The sequence below is a fragment of the Lepisosteus platostomus genome, chromosome 7 (assembly GCF_059453375.1).
Source record: "Lepisosteus platostomus isolate fLepPlt1 chromosome 7, fLepPlt1.hap1, whole genome shotgun sequence".
Classification (NCBI taxonomy): Eukaryota; Metazoa; Chordata; class Actinopteri; order Semionotiformes; family Lepisosteidae; genus Lepisosteus; species Lepisosteus platostomus.
Genome location: NC_142617.1, coordinates 2,489,537 through 2,510,659, shown reverse-complemented (window position 1 = coordinate 2,510,659; position 21,123 = coordinate 2,489,537). Strand labels below are relative to the sequence as shown.

Below are 21,123 nucleotides of genomic sequence, written 5' to 3'. Positions count from 1 at the left end.
TTCTCAAAAAATGTTGAGATGGTAACGTGCCGTGCTGCTCAAAAATAATGGAAATAAAACTTATAACAGTGACTTAAATTATTAAGGGAAAGAATTTGTCTCAAGCTTCAAGTGTTTTTTTTTGTGTGTAAACAAACTCTTGCTTTCTACAGTATCTAGCTGTGTGTACAGGAAGCAACAGAGAGTCATGCCAGCTGTCAACACCTCCAGCCTCCGTCCAGCAGTGTTCATTTTGATGGGATTTCCTGGGATCGAGCACCTGCAGCACTGGCTGTCTGTCCCTTTCACTGTCCTCTACATCACTGCTCTCACAGCTAACAGCATCCTAATACTAGTGATCAGACTAGAGAAGAGTCTGCACTCTCCCATGTACCTTTTCCTTTGCATGCTGGCAATGGTGGACATCGGTTTATGCACAACTACTTTACCAAAAGTGCTGGAAGTGCTTTGGCTCGACAACAAGGAAATTTCATTTGAAGGCTGTTTTATTCAGATGTTCTTCATTTATGTTTTTGCAGCACTGGAATCCACAGTTCTAGTGATGATGGCTTATGACCGATACATTGCCATTTATAGCCCTTTACGCTACACAGCAATACTGTCACGGACTCTCATAGCAAAAATTTTAGTTGCATTTTTAATCAGAGACATAATTTTACCTGGACTGATACCTACATTAGCATCCAGATTGCCTTATTGTTCTTCTAATATTATCCCCCATTGCTACTGTGATCACATGGCTGTAGCAAAACTGGCCTGTGCTAATATAACCATGAACAGTTATTATGGACTGTTTGTGGCATTTTCCATATTAGGTCTGGATGTGATTTTTATTGCTTCTTCTTACATAATGATACTTAGAGCAGTGTTAAAACTAGGATCAAAAGGAGCTTGCTTAAAAGCTCTGAACACCTGTGGGTCTCACTTGTTTGTTATCTTCTGCTTCTATATAATGTCTCTGCTTAATTATTTATTGTACAGGTTTGGAAACGGTTTTCCTCCCCATGTTCACAATATTTTCTCAGTCTTGTATCTTCTCATTCCTCCAGTGTTAAACCCCATTGTTTATTCAGTTAGAACAAAGGAAATTCGTCAAGCATTTCTGAAACACTTCCTAAAGAGAAAACTTCACCCGGTCATGGACCATCATTGATTATTTTAATACTCAAGCTTGAAGCCACTGCTATAGACATATCAGGTAATTCCAGAGCATTTTGACTAGCATATCATGTCAGTAAATAATCTAAAATGGTAATTGATTATGAAAAAAACACCTGCTCAAAACCTTAATGTGCCCATCAGTTATGAGAGCAAAATGTTTTTACCTGTAGCTAGATTTGAACAACATGAATTAAATATTCATAAACTGTAAGAGTAGTTATGTACTGTATGTTATAAAGAATAAAATACACCTTAAAGAAACAAAAAAGCACTATGGGGGGAAAGTGGTTTACTTTTCATTCCTTTTTCATGATTGTGATGAGATGCATGAAATGTAGCCATATGTCTGAAAAAAGAAACCTAGTTCATATTTAAGTGCACTTCATATGAGGACCTTCTCTGGCTAAATAATTTCACAGCTGTCTCAGTATGTCCAATGAGCATGTTGAATTACTGTGGATCACAGTGCTGGGATTATGTACTGTGTTTGAGATATTGTCCCTAGTTTTGGGGTTCATCCAGGGGTTCTCAATTCTTGTCCTCACGAAACAAAATATTTTATGGATTTCTAGTGCTGTCATTTGTGTAAATGATTGTGGTCATCAACAGTTAAATGTCTGAAGAATTGCAAGCTTTCAGCCCTTGATAAAATTCAGAATTAATGACAGAGTAATGTGAACAGGGATTATCTGTAGCAAGGCTACTCTGTGTGAGGACATTTAAATAATAAATGTTAAAAACATTTGTAAATTCAAACTATCATTTTTGTATTGTGTATTTTTTCATTGCTCAAAATAATTTTTATGTGTTTACCTTCAGTATGTAATTTAAAGCAAGAGCGTCCATATTCTTAACAGCCATGAAACTTGAAGGTGGGGGCAGTAATCCCTTTTCCTGAAGACAAAGGCGTTGCATTTTTGTAAAGCAAAGAAAGGTTCTCAGAGGTGATGTCTGTCTATGTTTAAAACACTGCACACGGTATGTACAGGAATGTTCTACTACATATTCTTCTGAAAAAGTTCTGAAAATGTTTAATGCTTGATCAATTTTATTACGAATGCGAGATGAGAAATGGACATCAGAACTACTGTCATGTAGTTTGTCATATTTGTACTGAAACTGAATTTTCATTAATTTTAAATCACTGTTACTATTATCAGCTACTGTAGTACTTGAAATCATTTTAAAATGGTCTGCATAGTGAGCAAGGTGTGATTCAGAAATGTGCCATAACACATATGGGAGTGTATAACAGAAGTCCTTTTTGTCATCTTATTACCATTCTACTACAATAATTATCAAACATATTTTGAAATTTCACTTAGAATTTTTTTATTTTTGATGTTAAACAGGGCGTAAAAACAATCTCCTTTTAAAAATGCAATAAGTTTTCTCCTGCTTGCCCCTTAAATAAATTTTATTTAGTGACAGCTGAGGATTAAGAATATTGAAAATCAGTGACATGCGGTTACACACCCTGAAATGCAGAGGAATCTTTTCCTGAAATGCTATAAGTATAAATGTGATACTTTAGAAAATAAACAGCTTTTACAAATAATGTTTACAGTTCAAAATGTCAATAAGAGACAAACATTTCACATATTTACATGCTTAAACTATATTTAATACATCAAGTTCTGCTTTTATTTAAGCAATATGTAGATGAAGTCTGGGTTTAATAAAAATTGTACCAGTAAATTGCAAGATTCCTTGATGACTTTTAGGAACAAATAAACATAATAATTTACAGTCTCACACACAGAATATACAATATACAATTTGTTAATATAAATGTGTTGACATGACACCAAAACATACATAACAAACAACTTATGTAATAGAATATATTTGAGAAATGATCTAGTATGATACAAAAGTTGATTGTTTATTCAGGAATTCGAAAGATCAGAGTTAATAACTTCAAAGTTAAAATACAATAACGATAACAGTATTCAGTGTAGTTCTTAGGTTCTATTAATCCCACATAATTAAATCACATTTATATTCTCAAACACAAGTAACTATGCATTTACTATCATTAAGTAAAAAATAGACATTTGTTTGGAATAATAGTTCAAATCCCGAGAATTATAATGTAAATAAAGAAGTTTATACTCAAACTATTCATTGGCCACACTTCCTTGATGAGTTAAACTTCCTGCTGGTAAAACAGAGCTTAGTAGACTGGGCCAACATCCAACTTTGGCAGCCATTTTGTGCTGGGAAGTTCCTGGAGCAGCTTTGCCTTTCTTTGCTGGGCAACTCTGTATCTTTTTGACTTCAGTCTTTAAAAACTTCTTTTGTCTTCTTGGACTGCAGCTGCAACATAGACAAAAGGGAACTCATTTTGTCTCCGGTACAGTTTTTTTTTAGAATATGCCTGGCTATTCTGGATGTTGACAAAAAGAAAGAGTCCAGCTGTCTTATTTTATTGACATGGGTTCAGGAACACATGATTTATTCTGTTTGTTGAAAGGACATCTTGGACAGAATTCTGAGCTTTACTGACTCAGCCATTTGGCCTGGCTTCTTGAAGAAGAGTGCTGACTCAGACTGCTTGTAGTCAATTGGCTGGAAAAGTCAGATAGCCAGTTCAATTGAATAGATATTGAGAAGCCAGTGAGTTAACCAGCAAAAATGAGTTGGGTTACAGATTTTATGGGGTAACATCACAAGTTGGTTATTGACTGGGTTCCTATCAGGTATGGTTTTGGTACCCACCCTGGTGAATACTCATTGGTGGATCTTCCTTTGGGCAATTGACTATACCCATCTCTCTTCTAGACATCCAGGCACCAGCAGTGGATATCCATTATGGGAAGTGCTAGAACGTCGCTGTCCTGAGAAAGATCATTATGCAGAAGACAAACTCAGCTCCATTATTTTCCCACATGCAAAAACCACTAGGTCATTCTGTGACTGAGATCACAAAGAGAGGCCTCTTTAGCTACTGTACATTCATGTGCCCTCACACAGAGATAGGCACCAGGCTGCTTGGTCAAGGCACACAAAGATTATTAGAAATGTTTAATAACACTTAATTCTAAGTGAAATAATTGGCCTTGTCCCTACAAATGCAACATGAGCAATCTATGCTTATCAGAAGAAAATAAACATCAATGTGTCTTGGATTTCAACACAACAGCAGATGTTTACCACACAGAGCTTGTCCCATTGTAATAATAAATAGTAATGGTGTCCATAAAAAACACATTAATAGGAAGATTAATATAGTGATACTGTTTATTGTTTCTCCCACCTTGCCAGGTAATGTTAAAAATGAGCTCAAGTAACTTGTAACTTGTGCCGAGTCATATGGAATTCTTATTTAATAATTAGTGCTTACACTGCACCTTGTCAGGCATTACCTTGTCAGGCATTACCTTGTCATTACCTGTGTAATTCTGTCACCTTTGCACAGTCTGTGCTGCTCTAAATATCGACCTTTCCATTCTATGCTGTAGGATTGTGGTTTCTGTTGATCCGCTTGTTAAGCATGGTGAAGAATGGATAATGAATATTACACTTTACTGTGGGTTTAAGTTGTGATTAAGGTCCTGCCTTGTCTGATCTATATGCCAGCACATGAATGGAAATCTTCAGACATCATTTTTAATGTCATTTGTATTATTTTTGCTTCACACTGTACACGAAAGGCGACATTTCATACATACTTTTGCAAGAAAAAAAATATCTTCAGAGTACTATAGACTGTTTCTTGCATTACAAAACATTTCAATGTTTCAGACTAAAGACATTATATTTGCAGCAGATATGCCCTAGTTTTGAAAACAAGCAATAATTGAATCTGAATCTGAAAATTAGTAGTAGCAGCTCTCTATTGCTTTTAGCACATGTTTAAGTTATATCTGTGAATATTCATGATTCACCTTCATGCATACATATCTCAGGGTATTAATAATCAAAGTGAGTATTTTTCAAAACACTGCAGTCAGCCTCCTGTGAAATGTCTTGAACCAAAGCAAATAAGATGCAGCCAAAGCAATGAAAGAACAAATTAATCCTCAGAGTATTTTCTCAGATGTCATAAATAACCTACAGTGTTCACTCTCCGTGGCAGAGCAACCCAGACCCACTTGTGAACTACTTGTCATTTTGGTGAGATTTCTTTTTCAATTAATTAAAAAATACAATTGCACTGTATGGTAACAGGTTGCATTTTGTCAAAGAAAATGAAACTGAATTTTATTATTGAGGAAATTAGTTTATTCCAAGTGCTTATTTGTATGTTTTCTAGCTTTCTAGCTGTGTGTGCAGGAAGCAACAGAGAGTCATGCCAGCTGTCAACACCTCCAGCCTCCATCCAGCAGTGTTCATTTTGATGGGATTTCCTGGGATCGAGCACCTGCAGCACTGGCTGTCTGTCCCTTTCACTGTCCTCTACATCACTGCTCTCGCAGCTAACAGCATCCTAATACTAGTGATCAGACTAGAGAAGAGTCTGCACTCTCCCATGTACCTTTTCCTTTGCATGCTGGCAATGGTGGACATTGGTTTATGCACAAGTACTATACCAAAAGTGCTGGAAGTGCTTTGGCTCGACAACAAGGACATTTCATTTGAAGGCTGTTTTATTCAGATGTTCTTCATTTATATTTTTGCAGCACTGGAATCCTCAGTTCTAGTGATGATGGCTTATGACCGATACATTGCCATTTACTATCCTTTACGCTATACAGTAATACTGTCACGGACTCTCATAGCAAAAATATTTGTTGCATTTTTAATCAGAAATGTAATTTTACCTGGACTGATACCTACATTAGCATCCAGATTGCCTTATTGTTCTTCTAATATTATCCCCCATTGCTACTGTGATCACATGGCTGTAGTAAAACTGGCCTGTGCTAATATAACTATGAACAGCTATTATGGACTGTTTGTAGCATTTTTTGGATGGGTTATAGATGTGATTTTTATTGCTTCTTCTTACATAATGATACTCAGAGCGGTGTCAAAACTAGGATCAAAAGCAGCTTGCTTAAAAGCTCTGAACACCTGTGGTTCTCACTTGTTTGTTATCTTCTGCTTCTATATAATGTCTCTGCTTAATTATTTATTGTACAGGTTTGGAAACGGTTTTCCTCCTCATGTTCACAATATTTTCTCAGTGTTGTATCTTCTCATTCCTCCAGTGTTAAACCCCATTGTTTATTCTGTTAGAACAAAGGAAATTCGTCAAGCATTTTTGAAACACTTCCTAAAGAGAAAATGTGTCATGGACCATCATTGATTATTTTGATACACAAGCTTGAAGCCACTGTTATAGACATATCAGGTAATTCCAGACCATTTTGACTAGAATATTGGTGGTAAATAATCTTAAAAAGTAATTGATTATAATAATAATAATAATAATAATAATAATAATAATAATAATAATAATAATAATAATAATAATAATAATTGCTTACACTTATATAGCGCTTTTCTGGACACTCTACTCAAAGCGCTTTACAGGTAATGGGGACTCCCCTCCACCACCACCAATGTGCAGCATCCACCTGGATGATGCGATGGCAGCCATAGTGCGCCAGAACGCTCATCACACATCAGCTATCAGTGGGGAGGAGTGCAGAGTAATGAAGCCAATTCATAGATGGGAATTATTAGGAGGCCATGATTGGTAAGGGACAATGGGAAATTTGGCCAGGATGCTGGGGTTACACCCCTACTCTTTGCGAGAAACACCCTGGGATTTTTAATGACCACAGAGAGTCAGGACCTCGGTTTTACATCTCATCTGAAGGACACCGCCTGTTTACAGTATAGTGTCCCTGTCACTATACTGGGACATTAGGACCCACATGGATCACAGGGTAAGCGCCCCCTGCTGGCCCCACTAAATGAAAAATGAACGCCAACTTCAATTATCTGAGAAAAATAATGTTTTTACCTTCAGCTAAAAAAAAACAAATGAGACATTCATAAATGTAAATAGAGACTAAACCGAAGTGATGTAAATAATAACGTAGAATATGAAACCCACTTTAAAAAACTTACAAGAGCTACAGTATGTAGAGCCAAGTGATTTTTTTGTCAGTCTATGAATTTTGCTATGGGCAATATCACAATTTCAAAACGTGTAATAAGTAGGTTTATATCTGATGAAAAAACTCTAGTTCATATTGAAGTGCAGTTGATATGAGGAACTTCTCTGACTACATAATCTCATAGCTGCCTCAGTATATCCTATGAGCATGTTGAATTATTGTGCTGGAGTCATGTACTGTGTTTGAGATAATGCTTTTAGTTTTGTGATTCATCCAGGACTGGTAAACTTCAGGCCTTAGGAACAAAAGATAATATGGATTGTTTGTGTTCACATTTGTGTACATTAAATTTGTCATCAGCTGTTAAACGTTTAAAGAATTGTAATCTTTCAGCAATTCAGGATTAAAGACTGGGGCATATAAACATAAATTGTCTAGAACAACGCTACTATTTTTGAGTAAATGTAAATATAAAATCCCATTAAATTCAAATTTGAATCTTTATACATTTTATATGTGTGCTGTGTACAGTATGTTTTAGTGACTCAAAATATTTTATATCTTTATGCACTGTGCATCTTTTCATTTAGGATCATACTCCTAACAGTCATTAAAATTGAAAGGAGGGGTTATTCATTTGTACTCCTGAAGACAAAGGAACACATTAGGCAAAAACTGTCATGAGTGGTGATGTCTTTCTATTCAGTATATGGTAATCACTATATAGTACATTGCATATAAAGTAATTATTTAATTAATTAAAAAAAACAAGTGAAATGTTTGCAGCATTTTACTGTCCAATTATCTGAAACTTCATGAGAGGACTGCTGCAACAGACGTTGTGACACTCATACTGGAACAGTACAGTTTTTTTTCAGTTTAAAGTCACATGTTTTCTGTTACCATGCTCAGCTGTTGTAGTAATTGAAATCATTTTTAAAAAGTTTGTATAGAAAGCAAAGTCTGATCAAAGAATAGATGTGCCATAAGAAACTATGGGGTGCACCAAAGAAGTCATTTCTGTCATCTTTTTATTTTGCTAATGATTATCAAACATATTTTGAAATACCATGTGGAGTTTTTTTTTAATTTGATTTAAAACAGACAGATGATCCACTTTCAGTGTTAAAAAGTACTAAGTTTCCTTATGTATGCACTTTACAGACTTTTTAGTGACACCTGAGAATTATGAAAACCAAATACCAGTGATATACAGTATAACACAGCCTGGAATGCAGAAGAATCCTTCGCTGAATTAGTAATTGTAGAATTGTGGTCTATTTAAAAAAAAATCAATAGCCTTTACAAAACCAATTTACAGTTCAAAATATCAAAAGGTGATAAGCTGTTTACATATTGTCGCTTTAAAGTTTACTTAATAATCAATTCTTGCTTTTATTTAAGCGATACAACCTGAGGACTCACATATTTTCACATATTCACATGCTATAACTTCACTTAATACATCAATGCAGCATTTTATTTAAGCAATGCAACATGATCACTCTGGAGTAATCAGAGAGAGGAAGAAAATAAAAATCAACATGCCTTGGCTTTCAATACAACAGCAGATGTTTACCAAACAGAGCTTGCCGTATTGGTAATAAACAGTGTGCAGTGTGGTTGTCCATAAAAAATCAATTAATATAAAGATTGATACAGTATAGTGGTACTGGTAATTTGTTCTCCCACCTTGCCATGTAATGGTAAAATTCCACACTGAAGGGGCTCCAAAAAAATGCATAACTGAATGAAAATCTACAGTAACTTGTGCTCTAGATCAATTTGAATTTGTATCAATCAGTGTCAAAGATGACTCTAATGGAACACAAAGAACTTACACAGCACCTTGTCAGACCTTGCAGACCTGTGTGATTCTGTTCTCTGTTAACTCCCCAGTGCACAGTGTATTCTGCTCATAAAGATGACCTTTCCACTCTGTGCAGTAAGATTGTGCTTTCTGTTCACCAGCTCGTTAAGCATGTACTATATTTGTGATTGGTGAAGAATGGATAATGAAAACAATACCTTACTGTGTGTTTAACTTAAACTTGTAGTCAGTCCTTGTCTGACTTGTACCACAGCGCAAGAACTGAAATCTTCAGACATCACTCTCATGTTATGTGTAGTATTTTGACTTCTCATGTTATTCACTTCAGTATTCAGAAAGGAAAATGCGTTTTCTGGGCTGTAAGTAATTCAGATTCATTACACTGCTAAAGATGATCCCATGTACAGTACTTTTCAAATATAATATAAACTCTACTAGAAAGAAAACCTTGAATCCATAACTTTCTCCTGATTTGAACAGACTATTTGCTGCATTACAAAATAAATCCATGTGGTAAAATACACTGATTACAGTATGTTTGCATGTGTTTGCAAAATGTGCCTCACCTTTAAAAAACAGTAATACTGCTTTAGTCCAAATATTAATAGGATAATATTGTTGGTGTTGTTAAAATGATATCTGTGGATACTCCTCCTTCATCTTCTTGCTTTACATTCCTGAGAGTATTAACATTCAAGGTAACTGTTTGGGATGATACGAGAGTTGGCCTCTTGTGAAATGTCTTGACGTAAAGCAAATGAGATGCTGCCAAAAAAATTATAGAACAAATCCTGAGAGTATATTCTCAGATATCATAAATAACCTACAATGTTTACTTGCTGTGACTGAGCACCCCAGACGCACTTGTACTTGTGAAAATTCAGGGAAGTACTTGTCATTTTGGTGAGATTTCTTTTTCTAATTTCTCAAGAAACTGTGACATGGTAGCATGTGCTGTGATGCTCAAAATTAATGGAAATAAAACTCATAACAAACAGTGACTTTTATTTTTAAGGGGATGAATGAATTTCATGCTTCAAGTGTTTTTTTGTGTGTAAAAGAACTCTTGCTTTCTAGCTGTGTGTGCAGGAAGCAACAGAGAGTCATGCCAGCTGTCAACACCTCCAGCCTCCATCCAGCAGTGTTCATTTTGATGGGATTTCCTGGGATCGAGCACCTGCAGCACTGGCTGTCTGTCCCTTTCACTGTCCTCTACATCACTGCTCTCACAGCTAACAGCATCCTAATACTAGTGATCAGACTAGAGAAGAGTCTGCACTCTCCCATGTACCTTTTCCTTTGCATGCTGGCAATGGTGGACATTGGTTTATGCACAAGTACTTTACCAAAATTGCTGGAAGTGCTTTGGCTCGACAACAAGGACATTTCATTTGAAGGCTGTTTTATTCAGATGTTCTTCATTTATATTTTTGCAGCACTGGAATCCTCAGTTCTAGTGATGATGGCTTATGACCGATACATTGCCATTTACTATCCTTTACGTTACACAGCAATACTGTCACAGACTCTTATAGCAAAAATGTTTGTTGCATTTTTAATCAGAGACATAATTTTACCTGGACTGATACCTACATTAGCATCCAGATTGCCTTATTGTTCTTCTAATATTATCCCCCATTGCTACTGTGATCACATGGCTGTTGTGAAACTGGCCTGTGCTAATATAATAATGAACAGTTATTATGGACTGTCAGTGGCATTTTCTATAGCAGGCTTTGATTTTGTACTGATTATCTTTTCTTACATAATGATATTCAGAGCAGTGCTAAAACTTGGATCAAAAGGAGCTCGTTTGAAAGCTCTAAATACCTGTGGTTCTCACTTGGTTGTTATCATGTACTTCTACATTACATCAATATTCAATTATGTGGTTTACAGGTTTGGAAACGAAATTCCTGTTCATGTTCACAATATTTTTTCAGTTTTGTGTCTTCTTATTCCTCCAGTGTTAAACCCTATTGTCTATGCAGTTCGGACAAGAGAAATTCGTCAAGCATTCCAGAAGCACTTCTTAAAGAGGACAGTTATTTTACAACAATTAAGCCTAAAATGAATTTTCACTGATTATTTTAGCAATTATTCCAATGTCGTCTTGCTTGCGTCTGAATTTCACTCCTCTGTGTAAAGAAAACGGTAAGGAATGTTAACAAAACATATATGCATAAACTGTACATATATGCTGAAAACAAAAGTAAATTGTAAAATAAATTGGAATCAGACTTTCTTAACATCAAAATGTGACTCTGGAGATGAGGAGAAATAACCTTTGGTTAATATGAGAACCCAACTTAACATTTAATGGGAAAATAGTGCAGAAGATTAATTGATTTAATATTCTTTCTCTAATTTCTCTAACATCAGCTTGTAAAATCCGGTTTAAATTCTGACTATATTATGAATTCTTAAAACACACATCACTATAGTATATTATAATGCAAGAAATGAAGTTTGGATATAATACCAGTTTTAATTATTTTAAGAATGAATATGGAAATAAAGAAAAGGAGAGGTCAAGCTACAGTGTGCAAAAGAAAGTAAATACAGTTGTAAACAAATATTAACTCAAGCAGCTGATTTTAAACCTTGTGTACAACAGAAACATTCATACATGTTCACAATTTTATATGAACGCACTGCATTTCAGGTGTCACCATTTAATGTGGTTAATCTGTATTTACAGTCAATATTTGTACTCTCCTGTGGTTTAAAATTTCCAGTCTCACAGGCAATGATGTTATGAAGCATTTAAGCAGGGTGATGCGAGTACCTGCTGGCTTCAAACCAGGCTGTGAATGAAACTGAACCCGACTCTCACACACCTTTCTGAAGTAAAGTGAAATTTGCTGCATTGAACTTCTGACCAAAGAAGTTAAATTGTATTATATCTGGTGAACACATTTACTACTTTTAATGTTATTGAGAAAAAAATCTAAAATAAATAGAAACATCAAATATAAGACGAGCATCACCCCCCTCATTGTCCCCTACCCATTACTGGTGCCCCCCTAAATAAAATGAAATCCGTCAGAAAAGACGTTCCTCTTAACTATGCATTGTACTGTTCATATATATTCTGTACATTCTGTTCATAGAGATTCATAACTTAAAAAAATGGTAGCATTTTTTGTGCTGTTTGTGTCACTCAGTAAGTTAGTGGTTTGAAACCATTGATCCTGTAGCCTGCACCAGGAATCCTCAATCCTGGTCCTGGAGGGCTGCTGTGTTTACAGGTTTGAGTGCAGCTGGGGTCCTCCTGGCTACATTATACCAGTTTAACAGCTTCTTTCTGCTCTTTATGATGGTACAGTATGATGCTTAGAACAGACCTGGAAAATCTGCAGACACACTGATTCTCCAGGGCCAGAATTGGGAACCCCTGGCCTACACAGTCTTTTAACAAATCTATGACAATAAAACAAAACGAATGCCTACATCTTAATTAGTAATGTCAGGTGATTAAAGACCATTAGAATCGTTGCACAACAAGAAGAGGCCTTTCAGCCCATTAGCTTGTGTGGTTGCTAGGATGTAATTGATCTAAAGATCTCATCTACAGTAGCAATGTCTTCAAAGGACCAGGATGTCATCCTCAACAATATAACTCAGTAGTTTGCTGGAGACTCTCATATCTAAGAAGGTGTTAATGTGTCACAAGTGAGAATGCTGACAATATTGGCAACCAAAAGTCTACATTTAAAAAAGTGGTGAGATCCAACACGTGCAAAAACTGGAAGCTTGGGTTTAGACTAAAGCCTCACCTTTCTGAAACATGTCTAGCAAGAGAAAGAAAATGTGTAAAAATGCTTAAGTATTCCCGAACAAATAATTGATTTTACATCCTTTCACATTATTAATAAACAACCACAGTCTGAATAGTTAACAGGGCCTGTAGGTTGCTTATACTCTAGCCAACCTGGTAGAGTGGCTCTATATTAATTACTAATGCATCGTTATAAAATGCAAAGAACTCAACACAACGTTCATAAGCACATGGCTACATCTCACACCTCCCTGTGATTCTACATCAAGGCTTCTGTCAGCGGACACCTGCACATAAAATACCATTTCTAGTGTGTGTAGGAAAATCACACTTTCTAATCATCAACTTGTACAGCAATGGTGACTAGTGTTGAGCTGTTGATGGGCACCATACCTTGACTAATTAACCAATGTGTGTTTGCACTGTGATCTATGAGAAAGCCATGAGAAAGTGCTCTGTAGTTTCATCACTACAGAGGTCAGTTTTATTGCTCTGCAGTAAAATGTCCTATATACAGAACATTCTCTGCCTGAACCGTCTCTATCAAAAACTGAATACAATTAAGTATTGAGCCCCTGCAGGTAGCAAGAAAAGCTTGAAGTGGATTTGGCATTTATTCTAGAAGGAAAGATAATGAAAGCATGTATCATTCTTCTCAAGAAGGCCTCCAAAAAAGTCTGGCAAGTTGAATTGAGGTCCAAGTATTTTGGCCTGTGACTATACCTGTACAGCATTTGTATAAGTGTCTGTAGAAATTTTAATATACTGTAGAAACTTGTTAATAACCTCCTTTTCATCACTTGATTAAGACAGAATACACTGATAATATTATTACTTTGGCTAAATGTACTGTTTAGAAACAGTACAAGTGCCTTCCAGAGAGTCATAATTAAAGCAACACTGTATTTCAATGTATTATTACAATTTTTGTTTATACTTCTCTTTTGTCTTCATGCACTTCTTGACAGAGATGTCTATTTGTCAAAACACTACAATCAGCCTCCTGTGAGATGCAGCCAAAGCGATGAAAGAACAAATTAATCCTCAGAGTATTTTCTCGGATATCATAAATAACCTACAATGTTTGCTCCCTGTGAAAGAGCACCCCAGACCCACTTGTGAAGATCCAGTGAAATACAGGGCACGTCTCATTTTGGTGAGATTCCTTTTCGTTAATTTCTTGAGAAACAATGACATGGTAAAATGTGTTGTGATGCTTAAAAATATTGCAAATAAACCTTATTACAAACAATGACGTTTATAATTAAGGAAAGAATTTGTTTCAAACTTCAAGTACTTATTTGTGTGTAAAAGAACTCATGCTTTCTATCTAGCTGTGTGTGCAGGACACAACAGAGAGCCATGCCAGCTGTCAACACCTCCAGCCTCCGTCCAGCAGTGTTTATTTTGATGGGATTTCCTGGGATCGAGCACCTGCAGCACTGGCTGTCTGTCCCTTTCACTGTCCTCTACATCACTGCTCTTGTAGCTAACAGCATCCTAATACTAGTGGTCACACTAGAGAAGAGTCTGCACTCTCCCATGTACCTTTTCCTTTGCATGCTGGCAATGGTGGACATTGGTTTATGCACATGTACTTTACCAAAAGTGCTGGAAGTCCTTTGGCTCAACAAGAACATTTCATTTGAAGGCTGTTTTATTCAGATGTTCTTCATTTATTCTTTTGCATCACTAGAATCTTCAATTCTAGTAATGATGGCTTATGACCGATACATTGCCATTTATAACCCTTTACGCTACACAACAATACTATCAAGGACTCTCATAGCAAAAATATTTTTTTCATTTTTAATCAGAGATGTCATTTTAACTGGGCTGATACCAATATTTGCATCCAGATTGCCTTATTGTTCTACTAATGTTATTCCTCACTGTTACTGCGATCACATGGCTGTTGCAAAACTGGCTTGTGCTAATATTATAATGAACAGTTATTATGGACTGGCAGCAGCATTTTCTATAGCAGGCTTTGATTTTGTACTGATTATCTTTTCTTACATAATGATATTCAGAGCAGTGCTAAAACTTGGAACAAAAGGAGCTCGTTTGAAAGCTCTAAATACCTGTGGGTCTCACTTGGTTGTTATCATGTACTTCTACATTTCTACAATATTTAATTATGTGGTATATAGATTTGGAAATGAAATTCCTGTTCATGTTCACAATATTTTTTCAGTTTTGTGTCTTCTTATTCCTCCAGTCTTAAACCCTATTGTCTATGCAGTTCGGACAAAAGAAATTCGTCAAGCATTCCAGAAACACTTTTTAAGGAGAACAATTAAGCCTAAAATTAATTTTCACTGATTAATGTAGCAATTATTCCAATATCTTCTGAATTTCACTTCTCTGTGTAAAAAAAAAATGTAAGGAACATAAACAAGATACTGCTGAAAACAAAAGTAAATTGTAAAACTGAGATATGGAATCAGGCTTTCTTAACATTAAAATGTGACTCTAAAAAGAGTTGAGCAGAAATTAAATTTGGTAAGTATGAGAATGCAAATTAAAGGGAAAAAAAGTGCCAGAGGTGAAGTGATTTCAAATTGTTTATTTGATGTCACAGCCAGTAAAATTCCAGTTAGAAACTGTAAGCTATAGTACACTGAGTAATTTCAGAATTCTTAAAACATACATTTATTTATTATAATGCTAGAAATTAACTTTGGAAATACAGTAATATCAATTATTGTGTTTTTAATGCCCAACATACGCAGTATATGGAAAGAAAATGAGAGAGAGGATGTTAAAACTGCAGAGAGCGAAAACATAAGAGTGTGAAAAATAGAATATTTTATGTTGTACAAAAAGGTTAACTGAAATAACTGGTTTAAAACATTGTGTACACCATAAAAAATCCTTCTATATATGCTGTACACAATTATATACTGTATGTGAATGCAATGTATTTCATGAGTCACCTTTTAATTTGGTTAATCTGTTTTCTTGTTTACAGTAAACATTTGTACTCCTTGTGGTTTAAAATTTCCAGTCTCACAGGCAATGATGTTATGAAGCATTTAAGCAGGGTGATGCGAGTACCTGCTGGCTTCAAACCAGGCTGTGAATGAAACTGAACCCGACTCTCACACACCTTTCTGAAGTAAAATTTGCTGCATTGGACTTCTGACCAAAGAAGTTAAATTGTATTATATCTGATGAACACATTTACTACTTTTAATGTTATTGAGAAAAAAATCTAAAATAAATAGAAACATCAAATATAAGACGAGCATCACCCCCCTCATTGTCCCCTACCCATTACTGGTGCCCCCCTAAATAAAATGAAATCCGTCAGAAAAGACGTTCCTCTTAACTATGCATTGTACTGTTCATATATATTCTGTACATTCTGTTCATAGAGATTCATAACTTAAAAAAATGGTAGCATTTTTTGTGCTGTTTGTGTCACTCAGTAAGTTAGTGGTTTGAAACCATTGATCCCGTAGCCTGCACCAGGGATCCTCAATCCTGGTCCTGGAGGGCTGCTGTGTTTACAGGTTTGAGTGCAGCTGGGGTCCTCCTGGCTACATTATACCAGTTTAACAGCTTCTTTCTGCTCTCTATGATGGTACAGTATGATGCAGGGGAAGAGACCTGGAAAATCTGCAGACACACTGATTCTCCAGGGCCAGAATTGGGAACCCCTGGCCTACACAGTCTTTTAAGATAGATAGTTAAGACTTTATTGATCCCTAGGGAAATTGATGTGTTACAGCAGCCCAAGACAAGCAATAAAAACAGACATCAGAATAGACAAAACATTAGAATACGTACAGTAATAAAAAATAAATATAAAATAAAATAAATAAAAATAAAGACGTAGGTGTGTGCAAAATATGATCATAGTCACTGTAAAAACAATAAAAAAATTAGCAAAATGTGCATAGGTATATACAGATTGAGTGTCCAAAAAGTACAATGGAGCAACATGCTGTCCATAGACGAGCAAATGAAGGGCTAACAGTCCTAGCCTAGGGCAGCGTTATACACCCTGACAGCCGCCGAGAGGAAAGACCTGCGGAAATGTTCCCTTGAACACCGTAGCTGGAGCAGTCTGTTGATAAAAGTGCTCCGCTGCCCAATAACAGTCCCATGAAGCGGATGAGAGGCGTTTTTCATGATGGCTGTGAGCTTGGTCAGCATTCTCCTCTCAGCCACCACCTCCAGGGGGTCAAGGCTCAGCCTCAACACAGAGCTAGCCTTCTTGATAAGTTTATTGAACCTATTTGCATCTCGTCATGATGCTGCTGCCCCAGCACACAACAACGTAGAAGATGGCCGCCGCCACCACTGATTAATAAAAAATGTGTAGCAATGTTCCACACACACCAAAGGACCTGAGCCTCCTTAGAAAATAGAGTTGGCTCTGACCTTTCTTGGACAGGGCGTCAGTGTTACCAGACTACTCCAGCTTATCATCCAGGTGTACCCCTAAGTACTTGTAGGACTGCACCCCCTCTATGTCCTCACCCTGGATGGAAACAGGGTTCAGCGGAGACTTATTCCTTCAAAAGTCCATGACCATTTCTTTGGTCTTGCTGGTGTTTAGCTGGTGATGGCTAAGATGACACCACTCCACAAAGCTGGTAATCAAGCTCCTATACTCCTCCTCCCTCCCCTCTCTAATACACCCCATAATTGCAGAGTCATTCGAAAACTTCTGCAGATGACATGCCTCAGAGTTGTACCTGAAGTCAGAGGTGTAAAAGGTGAACAGGAATGGAGCAAGGACAGTCCCCTGTGGAGCCCCAGTACTGCTAACAACCTGTTCGGACACTCAGCTCTGTAGCCGTACATAATACTGTGGCCTGCAGGTCAGATAGTCTATAATCCAGGACACCAGGGGAGTGTCCACCTGTGCCACCCTTATCTTATCTGTCAGTAAAGGTGGATGGATGGTGTTAAAGGCACTGGAGAATTCAACTAACATAACTCTCACAATGGTCCCCGTCTTCTCCAGGTGAGAGTTGGCTCTGTGTAGCAGATAGATGACTGCATCCTCCACTCCCAAGTGTGACCGGTAGGCGAACTGCAGGGGGTCCAGTGCTGTACTCACCAGGGTTCTGAGGTGGTCCAATACAAGCCTTTCCAGAGTTTTCATTAGGTGTGATGTCAGTGCCACTGGTCTGTAGTCATTCAAGACTTTAGGGTGCCCCTTTTTGGGTACTGGTACCAGGCAAGATGTCTTCCAGAGCACCGGAACCTTTTCTAATCTCAGGCTGAGGTTGAAGGTGTACTGCAGCACTGAACCCAGTTGGTCCGCGCAGATCTTTAGCACCCTGGAGCTGACACCGTCAGGACCCTATCCTGCCTTCCCTGCATGGCGTCTCCTCAACTCCCTTCTGACCTGGTCAGCTGTGATGGATAGGCCGAAGAGGCAGGGGAAGATGGAGTAGGAGTAGGAAGGATCACATAATGGGGTGACTGAGGACATGAAGAGAGAGTCTGGAGTGAAGGCCTGTGAGGTGAATCTTAACAAAGATTAACAAATTAACAAATTAACATAGATGAACAAATCTATGACAATAAAAAAAACCGAATGCCTACATCTTACTTAGTGATGTCAGGTGATTTAAGACCATTAAAATCGTTGCACAACAATAAGAGGCCTTGCAACCCATTAGCATGTGTGGTTGCTAGGATGTAATTGATCTAAAGATCTCATCTACAGTACCAATTTCTTCAAAGGACCAGGATGTCATCCTCAACAATTTAACTCAGTAGTCTGTTGGAGACTCTCTTAACTAAGAAGGTGTCACAACTGAGAATGCTGACAATATTGGGAACCAAAAGTCTACATTTAAAAAAGTGGTGAGATCCAACACATGCAAAACCTGACAGGTTTGGTTTAAACTAATGCCTCACTTTTCTGAACAATGTCTAGCAAGAGAAAGAAAATGTGTAAAAATGCTCGAGTATTCCCCCCCACAATAATTGATTGTACATCCTTTCACATTATTAATAAACAACCACAGTCTGAATAGTTAGCAGGGCCTATGTAGCTTTTATTCTAACCAAGCTGGTAGAGTGGTTAAGTGCCTGTAGAAATTGTAATATAGACACTTGTTAATGACCTCCTTTTCTTCACTTGATTAAGAGAGAAGACACTAAGAATGCTGACAATAATGGTAATATTATTACTGAGGCTAAAGGAACACTGTTTAAAAAATAGTACAAGTGCCCTTCAGAGAGTCAGAATTAAGGTAACATTGTATTAAAATGTCTAATTACAAGTTTATAACAATACTTCTCTTTTGTCTTCATGTATTTCGTGACAGAGATGTCTATTTGTCAAAACACAACAATCAGCCTCCTGTGAGATTTCTTGACCAAAAGCAAATGAGATGCAGCCAAAGCGATGAAAGAACAAATTAATCCTTAGAGTATTTTCTCGGATGTCATAAATAATGTTTGCTGCAATGTTTGCTCACCATGAAAGAGCACCCCAGACCCACTTGCGAAGATTCAGGCAAGTACTTGTCAGTTTGGTAAGATTTCCGTTATTAATTTCCCAAGACATTGATGCATGGTAAAATGTGTACTGTTGCTTAAAAAATTGAAATACAACTGATAATGAGTGCTGGCTTTAAATATTTGAAAAAGATTAATTTGTTTTAAACTTCAAGTGCTTATTCGTGTGTAAACAAACTCATGCTTTCTATCTAGCTGTGTGTGCAGGAAGCAACAGAGAGCCATGCCAGCTGTCAACACCTCCAGCCTCCGTCCAGCAGTGTTCATTTTGATGGGATTTCCTGGGATCGAGCACCTGCAGCACTGGCTGTCTGTCCCTTTCACTGTCCTCTACATCACTGCTCTCACAGCTAACAGCATCCTAATACTAGTGATCAGATTAGAGAAGAGTCTGCACTCTCCCATGTACCTTTTCCTTTGCATGCTGGCAATGGTGGACATCGGTTTATGCACAAGTACTATACCAAAAGTGCTGGAAGTGCTTTGGCTCGACAACAAGGACATTTCATTTGAAGGCTGTTTTATTCAGATGTTCTTCATTTATGTTTTTGTATCACTAGAATCCTCAGTTCTAGTGATGATGGCTTATGACCGATACATTGCCATTTATAGCCCTTTACTCTACACATCAAAACTGTCAAGGACTCACATAGCAAAAATGTTTTTTTTATTTTTAATCAGAGACATCATTTTAACTGGGATGATACCTACATTAGCATCCAGATTGCCTTATTGTTCTTCTAATATTATCCCCCATTGCTACTGTGACCACATGGCTGTAGCAAAACTGGCCTGTGCTAATATAACTATGAACAGTTATTATGGACTGTCAGTGGCATTATTTATAGCAGGCTTTGATGTGGTACTTACTTCATTTTCTTATATAATGATATTCAGAGCAGTGCTAAAACTTGGATCAAAAGAAGCTCGCTTGAAAGCATTAAACACCTGTGGAGCTCATTTGTTTGTTATCCTGACCTTCTACGTAACTTTAATGTTTAATTATTTTTTATACAGGGTTGGTAATGGAATTCCTGTTCATGTACACAATGTATTTTCAGTTTTGTATCTCCTCATCCCTCCAGTATTAAACCCCATTGTTTACTCTGTTAGGACTAAAGAAATCCGTCAAGCATTTTTGAAACACCTCATGAGGAGAAGAGTTGACCCATATGCAAGGCATTAGTAATGAGATGAGGCAATGCTTTTGGTTTATAAGAGCTTGATCAAGATGCATTTAGTTAATATTATTTATAAATTATTTATAAAATAAATGCTACAAATATATAATAATGATGTGAAACTGCAGTGCAAGATGTCTGCAAAAATGAGTTTTGCAGATGACATAAAATATATGTTGCCTGGCATTACTATGTGAAGAATATGATTTTAAAACATACTGTACAATTAAAAAAAATGCCTGAACAGTTACATTTTAATTTCATATCATTTTAGTATAAAAACCTTGTGTCAATCACAGTTTCTCAAACAAATAAAAACATCTTTTTAGCTGAAGGAAATCTTCACTTTTTCCTTTATAGCCAAAATGCTGACAGAGCTCTCTAGTTTAACCTCATGAAAGTGTACAGCAGTTTGTAGTGGATAAAACACAGAGAAATTAAAATGTTCTGTAAATGTACGGTAGCCCATCATCAGCCTCTCATGTGGCGATCAATGGTGTTTCACAGTTCAAGGGTACTGTACTGAGTGAAATATTACCGTGTTGTTCTGCAACACTGGATAGTTTGATTCATCTGTGCTCTGATATACAGTACACCATCCAGTATACAGTTTACCACTAAACTAGTTTAATTCCACACATTTCCGAACCCTGTGATGGCCAA

General features: G+C 36.8%; 5 protein-coding genes across 5 annotated transcripts; all 5 read left to right on the top strand.

The window, feature by feature from the left end:
* The first annotated feature begins 175 nt into the window (after positions 1 to 175).
* On the top strand, positions 176 to 1,175 carry LOC148657879 (olfactory receptor 52E4-like). Its single transcript, XM_088641900.1, has one exon. It carries the CDS (start codon positions 188 to 190, stop codon positions 1,151 to 1,153), a length of 966 nt encoding a protein of 321 aa, XP_088498026.1. The 5' UTR covers positions 176 to 187; the 3' UTR covers positions 1,154 to 1,175.
* Positions 1,176 to 5,455: 4,280 nt separating this feature from the next.
* On the top strand, positions 5,456 to 6,415 carry LOC148657878 (olfactory receptor 52E4-like). Its single transcript, XM_088641899.1, has one exon. The coding sequence runs from the start codon at positions 5,456 to 5,458 to the stop codon at positions 6,413 to 6,415; it is 960 nt and encodes a 319-aa protein (XP_088498025.1).
* A 3,696-nt stretch (positions 6,416 to 10,111) lies between these two features.
* Positions 10,112 to 11,080, top strand: LOC148657877 (olfactory receptor 52E8-like). The gene has a single exon (XM_088638309.1). It carries the CDS (start codon positions 10,112 to 10,114, stop codon positions 11,078 to 11,080), a length of 969 nt encoding a protein of 322 aa, XP_088494435.1.
* Positions 11,081 to 14,149: 3,069 nt separating this feature from the next.
* LOC148657876 (olfactory receptor 52D1-like) lies at positions 14,150 to 15,112 on the top strand. The gene has a single exon (XM_088641898.1). The coding sequence runs from the start codon at positions 14,150 to 14,152 to the stop codon at positions 15,110 to 15,112; it is 963 nt and encodes a 320-aa protein (XP_088498024.1).
* A 4,390-nt stretch (positions 15,113 to 19,502) lies between these two features.
* On the top strand, positions 19,503 to 20,465 carry LOC148657875 (olfactory receptor 52E4-like). The gene has a single exon (XM_088638308.1). The coding sequence runs from the start codon at positions 19,503 to 19,505 to the stop codon at positions 20,463 to 20,465; it is 963 nt and encodes a 320-aa protein (XP_088494434.1).
* Positions 20,466 to 21,123: the final 658 nt, after the last annotated feature.

Coding starts and splice junctions, on each gene's coding strand:
- LOC148657879 (XM_088641900.1), top strand. CDS start 188: ATGCCAGCTGTCAACACCTCCAGCCTCCGTCCAGCAGTGTTCATTTTG.
- LOC148657878 (XM_088641899.1), top strand. CDS start 5,456: ATGCCAGCTGTCAACACCTCCAGCCTCCATCCAGCAGTGTTCATTTTG.
- LOC148657877 (XM_088638309.1), top strand. CDS start 10,112: ATGCCAGCTGTCAACACCTCCAGCCTCCATCCAGCAGTGTTCATTTTG.
- LOC148657876 (XM_088641898.1), top strand. CDS start 14,150: ATGCCAGCTGTCAACACCTCCAGCCTCCGTCCAGCAGTGTTTATTTTG.
- LOC148657875 (XM_088638308.1), top strand. CDS start 19,503: ATGCCAGCTGTCAACACCTCCAGCCTCCGTCCAGCAGTGTTCATTTTG.